An 8,059-nucleotide genomic window follows, 5' to 3' on the forward strand; every position below is an offset into this window, starting at 1 on the left:
GAAAATTCGCGCGTAATTATTTTCCCCGACACGCCGCCATTTAACTAACGATTTCATTAGTTGAAAAAGTAAAGTTCCATTTATCTATTGGTTTATCATTTATTTTTATCCACAACTTGGTGTGGATAGACCAAATTTAATAACTACCCAATGCGCTTTTTTCAAGTTTCAGGCTTCGTGACAAGCTTGCACCAGTGCTTCGTAAACTTCTACGGCTATTGCATTTTCCGCGGCAGCTTTCTCGTCTGTGGCACCACCATGGGACTGACTTTTCATTTTTTCCAATCCAGACTCACATGCCTGAAAGAAACTTCACTCAAATGGCAACATTCATTGCATTTCTATGTTGCCTTTGTTACTTGCAAATCCAAATCGCTGACGTCGCACGCTTCTTCCGCTATTACCTGGACAGATGAATCTTCATTGATTGAAACAGTACCACTGCTTACTAAAAATTTAATTCGCGCGTCATAACAGACTTTCCGAAATATTCGTACCGAAAAATTTTCTAATCATATCCTGTTCGTAAACACGCATAACTCCTGGTTTAAGAACACCAATTAACGGCACATGATTTGGGTAAATACCCACTTCGCCGTCAATTGTGGGAACAGAAACTTGCTGCACATTACTTTGATTGTAGAAAACCTAAACATATACAGTGAAAAAACTTATCCTTTGGTAACAGAGCATGATGTTGTAAAAAATACTTGAGATGGACAAGCGAACGTTAAAGAGATGTCCGCCGCTTCTTGGGCAAACTGCCTCACGGAAAACGTTCTGCTGCATGCTGTCAGACGAAAAATGTGCCGCAAAAACATCGCCAGCGTAGAACTTTTGTCACGGAAGCACAACACTAAACATAAAATAAGACTGACGAATCTATGAAATTGAAATTAATATTTCTGGAACATTAACATGAGAAAGTTATCCATTATAATATTTATTGAAATATGCGAATAGTAATTTCAAAAAATTCAGTCGATGAATCAAATCAATTCGTAACTACCAAAGGTCGAATTCAGCGATTTCTTCGCAATCTACAAATTATTCTCTTCAGAAGTTCAACTAAAGGTGACCCAATATAGCCTAGCTCTTGATGGCATAAGTACTGTAAAACAATCAAGTTTGCATTTTATTACAACAACAAAACTGACCGTAATTAAAATTGTCTTAAAAGAATTTTATTCTATATTGTTTATTTTTAAGTATTTACAAAATTTAAACTTTCAACAGCTGAATAAAATGCAGAAATATTTTATAAACTTATAGCAAAAAGTTATGTACACTGCTTAGACTATTTGATAGAAGTGTTTGAAATTTCTGTTTTTTATTGAAATTTTCAATCAAAATATCCATTACAACAGATATTTACTTGGCATTTTTTAATCAGTTAAAAATCAACGAGTACAAAATAATGCATACTTCTTTAATTACAGTACTCTGTTTACAGTATTTCCTGTTATTCACATTGGTTTTCTGAATTTATTCAAAATGGCAAATGATCTATCTTTTCAAGGTAAAGTTCAATAATTTCGTTAATGTAAATTTTTAGAACTTTATTATTAATGAGTTTTCAGAATTTCCAGTTGATGTTGACGATGCCAGTGGATCAATGAATGATTTGGAAATGGCAATTTCCATGGATGGCACAAATTCATCAGTAAATTTATAAGCGTATTTTCTGTTTAAAGCTTGGGTTTTTTTAAATTAATTTCAGAACGATAATACAAACAAGCAGTCGTTTTGGTCAATTGATTATTATCAGCAGCTGTTTGATGTAGACACAGATAAGGTGATTCATCGCTTGCTGTACAGCATGGTGCCACGTTTGAATTCCAATTATGTGACGCAAAATATAAGACCCAATCCAGATTTATATGGTAACTTTTTTGACATTTTTTCATGTCAGAATTATTTTTCTGTTTCTTGCAAACAATGATTAGCACCGTTAATTTATTTTTGTTGATGTGTTGTAATAATGTGATATAAATAAATAATGCAAGTTTATTTTTTTTAGGACCATTTTGGATTTCACTGACACTGTTGTTTACTACTGCTATATCAAACCAACTTGGAAACTTATTTGCTTTTGACGTGAATCGAACACATGGCGTTGTTAACTTTCGCATGAGTAAGTGTTTTACTGTGTTTTGTGCACTGTTAGTAATAAAACATTTTTAGTTACCCTTTTAGCTGGTGTTATTTTCTTTTATGTTTTTATGTTTCCTTTATTGTTACTGGTCTTCTCTTGGTGGCGAAAAGTAACTGATATGTATACCTTGGTAGAAGTAATTTGCGCCTACGGTTACTCTTTGACAATATACATTCCCATAACGGTGATATATTAAAAATAGATTGATGATAAAAACTACACGTAAAATATGTTCAGCTTTTGTGGGCAATTCACATTGATTGGTTGCGATGGATTTTAGCATTTTTTGGGCTGTTTTTATCTGGATCTGTTTTGGTAATTTCACTTTGGCCAGTGGTTCGAAAGTACAAATACATGGTTAGTTTGCATTTTACTCAGTTGAATTTGCATAACGCTGTTACAGTCAAAAATTTCAGATTTCTCTTGGAATTACTGGGTCAGTTATAATTATGCACACGCTTATTACTGTCATATTAAAAGTAAGTGAACTTTTGCTTGATGAAATTATGTTTCATAATTTTTATCATTTAATAAAATTGTTGATCATTTTAAAATGAAAGTTTCATTTTGAAATAAATTTTATCACTTTAATAATCATGATTTTTTGTGACATTTTGTTATTCAATAATTATTAACAGTATGCTTAACTGAATAGTGTAGTGTAATGATAGGTTAGCAGCATGTATACAAAAGGCTGGTAGAAAAAATTTCAGTTATTTATTGCAGTTTTTAATGCACAACTATGGAAACGAAAATAACATTTTATGTTTACTTATTTAAATTATGTCAAAACTGTAAGTAATTTTAAATCGGATAATTTTGATACATTTTATATAGGCATGCTGTGAAAATATCAGCGATTCACATTTGTTACATCTGCAACAAAGCAGCATTCAGAATGTTTCCAGGGTTGCATAACATTTGCTTTTGGGAATACTCGTGCAGACCACGTTGCATTGCGAGCGAAGTTTTTGATGATTACTGTGAAATTATTATTCCTTCATAGAAAAAGTAAACATGGTACTGTTAGCTGTTAACTGTTTCTATTTATTCCTAGCAAAATTCATCGCATTTGGAGAGATTTCTAATAGTCATTATTTGATTAAAACCGTTATATGCGAACTTTGCATAGCGTGGAACATGGAGAAAAAACTCAAAACACCTTCATGCTTTTAAAACGCACGTTCTTGCAATAAGGAATAAATCTAAAACAAGAGTGTAATGCATATGAATAAAGCATAATAATTCATAGAACGCGATTCTTTTGGTTTTGGCTCATTTTTTTATTTTAGAAAAGAATTTTCAATATAGTGGCACTTATTTAATGAACAAACTGAAAACCGATCTCATGGGTGGCTGTATGCTGCAAACCACAAGAGCTGTAAAAATTTCTTTACACCTTATTGTGATCATTAATGATTTTGACAAACTCTTATTAACATAAGGTAAAAGTGAAGCTACAATTTTATCACTAGTTTCGTTATAATTTTCATTATTCTTATACATTTGTTGACAAACTTACTATTACTTTAATCGTTTATTATTGTCTTGAATTTATTACTTGGCAGCTTATTACTTTAATACTATGCAGACGCAGAATTTTGCGCAATCAAAATTTGCTGTATGAATTTTGGCATTTATTTTGATATTTTTCATACAAATCAGGTTGCTTTTCATAATTATATAGCTCGTTGGTTTTACTCCATTCGATAATAGTAAAAATTATATTTTTACGACTGAAATTTTTACAAACTAAATTAATTGCCTTGTTTATTTTACACTAATCGTATGTTGATTTTTCTTTGCCTATTACTATCAACCATTATTTTCCGTTCTTACTGACTGCATGTATATTGAATAATTTTACGAATGTTGAATTTTTCAACAAGTAAAGACTCACAATTTATTTCATATAATAAAATTTTAATGCAAATATATAAAATTAATTTAATCTGTTGAAATCGAAAGAAATATGAAATATCGATTTTATATTCAACACGTGTCCATATTTCTGTATGAAAACTGAGATGGTGTTCTGAAAAAGGTGATCTCTTGGAGCTTAAAAAATGAAATAGCTAGAAGCCCCAGTTTTGTTTCAGAAAATAAATACAGTACTGCAATGGAAGCCACGAAGAGCTTTGCGTAACAAAGACAACACAATTTTTTGCTATTGATTCTCAGTACAGAAGCAAATTCTTCTTTATTTTCAGAAATGAATGCGTAAAAATTTACATGTCATATCATACGGACATCATTATATCAATTTTTGTTTTCAGGTGATTGAAGTTATCGTCAGGTAATGTTCAATATTGATTATGCAATGCTAATTGCTGTGATCATGTAACGACTTCATTTTCCGTTGCAACTTTCTTCAAATTAGAAATTCGATTGAAAAAAATCTGAGCATTCATTATGAACATTTAATTCATAACAAATATTACTGTTAAATATTTATGCCAAACATAATTTTTTCTTGTTAAACTTGAATTTGTAGTATATAACAAATAATAATTTCATAAAGTTCATAATATAGCTTTTGTACTTTAAACAGATTGTAAGGAACCTTTATTCAGAGTGTAATAATAATAATAATTAATGTAATTTTACGAAATTTCAATAAATATTTTTTAATAAGTGCTATTTAAGTTAGATACTGTAATGGTAAAAATTTTAATATGCGTTTTTTCAATTAAGCAGACATAAACATGAAATGATGCAAGAAAATTATTACTTTGGATGAGTTGTAATATAATAAATATGGATAATATTTTATATTTCATAAATAAGTTTCAATTTGCATAAATTCATAGTAATCAATAACATGCAGGAAAGCACAGCAGTAAACGATGATTTTGCTAATTAATGTCGTTATAGATAGTTTCAGAATTCATTGAAAATTAATGGAAAAGTTCAAAATGCAACGTTAGTACACCACTAAATCTTTTAGCTCTAAAATTAATAAGGCAAATCGCGCCGCTTGGAAATTGGCATTAAATTAAAACGACTTTATTATTCTTCATTAAAGATTCAAGATCATTAATTAGAATGCTCAAAACACAATGTAAATACAAAAATGAGTTTTAGTGCAATTGAGTTGCGAACTAATTATGCAAAATTACGTTACTGCAATGAAAATATTCATAGTAAGCACTCTTATGTCCAGAAATGAGCATAAGTAATTGAAATTCAAAATGGTAAGTAGTTCAAGATATGAGTTGTAATTACTCGAAAAAAAAGAAAGTGATTATTCAGAAGGCACAGTAATATTGAATGCAATGTGTGGCAGCATTTTCATGAGCGTCATTAGCAGGCGGCAATTTCTCGTCACTGAGGCAACCACGTCGGCAGATGTATGCCATGTCTTGAGTGGATCGATGTGAACGATCTACATCAGGGCGCATCCTGTGGTGAAAATCAGGATGCCAGGCACGGGCTTCGAGGCTGAGAAGCTCACCAGTATTGCCAAGTAGGCCTGCTGTGGTACACAAGGAGGTGGAACGAACGGGTCTATCATGCACTAACACAATCCAAAATCTTCTAATAACAGAACAAAAAAAACAAAGAAGAGACTTTGAAAAAACAAAAAATAACACACAAAGCACGTGGAACATATGGAACACAAAGACGTTTCATTCTATTTCATTTTTCATTTATTTGGTTATTTATGTGTTTTATTTTATTTTATGTTGATTTGTTGTATTATTTTTTATCCATCGAATGACACAACCAATTTCACGCCAGATAAATTGTACCTGAAAATAGTGTCACGTTGCATTTCAATCTGACTACTCTGGATAATTCTCATCTCTGGAGCGTAATCAATCAAAGAATTGCGTGAACAAAGATTTTAATTTTGAAAGATACAGCAAAGCATAAATGAAAAGCAGGAACAACTGTTATTAAAACAAAACGTTATTTTTGGCTGAGGACATTGAATTCCATTGTACAAATTAATGAAATGATTCTATATGCATATTTAATGGGCATGTCTGTTTTATATGTTTTCATCAGGGATGGTGCGGAAAAGTTCGTAGTAGTTTACTAATAATATCTGATCGAAATAAATCAATTGTTGTATTTTTTAGAGAAGCACGTTTTCTCGAAAACTGCAAAATTTCATGGGCTATGGACTTGGCTGTTTTGCGAAAAACGGCGGATTGCTATTTTTCAAAATTTAGACGTTTTTTGATTGCTAGACTTTCACACTGATCGATGAAAATGTTATGCAGAGTTTCATCGGCAACTGCCCAGTAATTGTGGAATTAATGGCTTCTAAATGTGGCGATTTGCCAGTCGAATATAATTCATCACCTCTACACTACCTTATTGATTCTGTGGAAGAGTCTTCATGCAAATTTTTATTTGTTTGTTCTTTGTACACTTATTTAGCTTAAGTTTCTCTGATTGATACTGAACTTCTTACGGCGTGTTTGCAATGACTTTCTCGACATTTCGAAGCGGAAAATCCTGTATTAGCAGGTTTGGTATATCCTTATTGTTGTATGCTTTTTTAATTAATTTTTTCCATTTATAAAACATGCTGTAGACCAGATGTATATGAACAAAGAGAAGATGTTGTTGTTATATCTTGAATTTTAATTTGAATTTCTGATAATATTTTTTTCTATAGTTTTCATAAATGTGAGCTATAACTTATTGTGATGTTTATTAATCGGTGTAGTTTATTGTAATTATAAAATGTCTCACCCTAAGTAAAATATGTTATTTTAGTAAATTGTGTAGCTTATCACATTTAAACATACTATTAGCGTAAGAACGTTTATACATCACGAACAATGTAATCAACAGTTATTCTGAGAGTAATGCTACTAATAGATATTATTTACTATACATATAATTTCCTGTTTTTGAGATAAATTTTGTAATGCAAAACTATAATTCAGGTTCTCTTAAATTAAGAAGACATAAACATCATATGGTTGTAAGAAAATAATTAGCTTTGGTTATGTGCAATAGAATAATTGTAGATAACGGCTTATATATTTCATAAATGGGATTTGAATCTAATTAACGCGTGCTAATGTATGCCGTGTTGGAAAGCAATACGGAAGACGGAAGCTTTATTAGATAATATGGTTTTTAAATAGTCTAGAAATTTATTGAAAATTAATTAGAAAATTTAAAATACAACGTTAGTGCATTACTATGACTTTTCATTGCTAATTAATAAGTTAAATTGCACTGTTTAGAAAATGGCATTCTTTTTTCAGTTTAAGCGACTGTTGTAACTTTTCATATATGTTTGAAAAACATTGATTAGAATGCTTCAAACAATGGAATAGCAAAAATGAGATGTAATGTATTACATTAGAAACTAATAAGATTTTCTAATTCCATAATTGTAACTAATCGTCAAATGTTTCGAAACTAATATAATATTGCGTAAGTACAAAGAAAAGATTCATGGCAAGAATTTTTTTGTTATTGTATCGAATGTATTACAATTCTACTAATTTATCTTTTTTGACGATCACTTGAATGGAATTCTTGAAATTATTACTTCTAAATGAATAAATTGAAAAAAAGTTGTTTCAATACGGGTTGAGATGTGCATACAATCTTTCAGTTGTTAGTTTTCCACTGACTTATCTCATTTAATCGACCAGTAGAAAGGAATTTTTCAAACTGTTGCTGCCAATATTTATTAACACCTCAGAGTCTTATCGTATGCTGACTGCACGCTTGATAATTTCGAAAAACAATCATATCGTTGAATTCTGCGCCGTTCATTATCTCAATTATTCATTGGGCATCTCATTGATACCAAGCATGTCGCTGTTTGATTGCATTTTTGCCCAGTACATCATACTGAAATCACGCTTATGCAAATAAGCTTTAGATGTTGTATTTTGTCAAAATAATTAATTTCAAATGGTTAAAATA

General features: G+C 30.6%; 4 protein-coding genes across 4 annotated transcripts; 2 read left to right on the plus strand and 2 right to left on the minus strand.

The window, feature by feature from the left end:
• Positions 1 to 168: 168 nt before the first annotated feature.
• Positions 169 to 656, minus strand: Tsp_10501 (putative ATP synthase F1, epsilon subunit). The gene is given in 4 exon segments (XM_003372898.1): positions 169 to 300; positions 405 to 448; positions 498 to 621; positions 633 to 656. 4 exon segments carry the CDS (start codon positions 654 to 656, stop codon positions 169 to 171), a joined length of 324 nt encoding a protein of 107 aa, XP_003372946.1.
• Positions 657 to 715: 59 nt separating this feature from the next.
• On the plus strand, positions 716 to 3,073 carry Tsp_10502 (Yip1 domain protein). Its single transcript, XM_003372899.1, has 8 exons — positions 716 to 828; positions 1,440 to 1,519; positions 1,581 to 1,663; positions 1,721 to 1,883; positions 2,021 to 2,134; positions 2,185 to 2,339; positions 2,393 to 2,512; positions 2,993 to 3,073. The coding sequence occupies exons 1-8, from the start codon at positions 716 to 718 to the stop codon at positions 3,071 to 3,073; spliced, it is 909 nt and encodes a 302-aa protein (XP_003372947.1).
• A 2,330-nt stretch (positions 3,074 to 5,403) lies between these two features.
• Positions 5,404 to 5,788, minus strand: Tsp_10503 (conserved hypothetical protein). The gene is made up of 2 exons (XM_003372900.1): positions 5,751 to 5,788; positions 5,404 to 5,692 (listed from the first exon to the last, which is right to left on the minus strand). The coding sequence occupies exons 1-2, from the start codon at positions 5,786 to 5,788 to the stop codon at positions 5,404 to 5,406; spliced, it is 327 nt and encodes a 108-aa protein (XP_003372948.1).
• A 380-nt stretch (positions 5,789 to 6,168) lies between these two features.
• On the plus strand, positions 6,169 to 6,973 carry Tsp_10504 (hypothetical protein). Its single transcript, XM_003372901.1, is given in 4 exon segments — positions 6,169 to 6,181; positions 6,241 to 6,335; positions 6,352 to 6,519; positions 6,899 to 6,973. The coding sequence occupies 4 exon segments, from the start codon at positions 6,169 to 6,171 to the stop codon at positions 6,971 to 6,973; spliced, it is 351 nt and encodes a 116-aa protein (XP_003372949.1).
• Positions 6,974 to 8,059: the final 1,086 nt, after the last annotated feature.

This window comes from Trichinella spiralis, assembly GCF_000181795.1.
Source record: "Trichinella spiralis strain ISS 195 chromosome Unknown Scfld8, whole genome shotgun sequence".
NCBI lineage: Eukaryota > Metazoa > Nematoda > Enoplea > Trichinellida > Trichinellidae > Trichinella > Trichinella spiralis.

Bases quoted from the DNA above. Each gene is read 5' to 3' on its own strand.
- Tsp_10501 (XM_003372898.1), bottom strand. From the start codon at position 656: ATGTTTAGGTTTTCTACAATCAAA. The intron at 449-497 runs GTACGAATATTT...TTAAATTTTTAG, and splicing joins TATGATTAGAAAATTTTTCG to TAAGCAGTGGTACTGTTTCA. The intron at 301-404 runs GTAATAGCGGAA...AGTTTCTTTCAG, and splicing joins ATGAAGATTCATCTGTCCAG to GCATGTGAGTCTGGATTGGA.
- Tsp_10502 (XM_003372899.1), top strand. From the start codon at position 716: ATGGACAAGCGAACGTTAAAGAGATGTCCGCCGCTTCTTGGGCAAACT. The intron at 1,664-1,720 runs GTAAATTTATAA...AATTAATTTCAG, and splicing joins TGGATGGCACAAATTCATCA to AACGATAATACAAACAAGCA. The intron at 1,884-2,020 runs GTAACTTTTTTG...TATTTTTTTTAG, and splicing joins ACCCAATCCAGATTTATATG to GACCATTTTGGATTTCACTG.
- Tsp_10503 (XM_003372900.1), bottom strand. From the start codon at position 5,788: ATGAAACGTCTTTGTGTTCCATATGTTCCACGTGCTTT. The intron at 5,693-5,750 runs GTGTGTTATTTT...TTCTGTTATTAG, and splicing joins CCATATGTTCCACGTGCTTT to AAGATTTTGGATTGTGTTAG.
- Tsp_10504 (XM_003372901.1), top strand. The intron at 6,520-6,898 runs GTTTGTTCTTTG...TAAATTGTGTAG, and splicing joins CTTCATGCAAATTTTTATTT to CTTATCACATTTAAACATAC.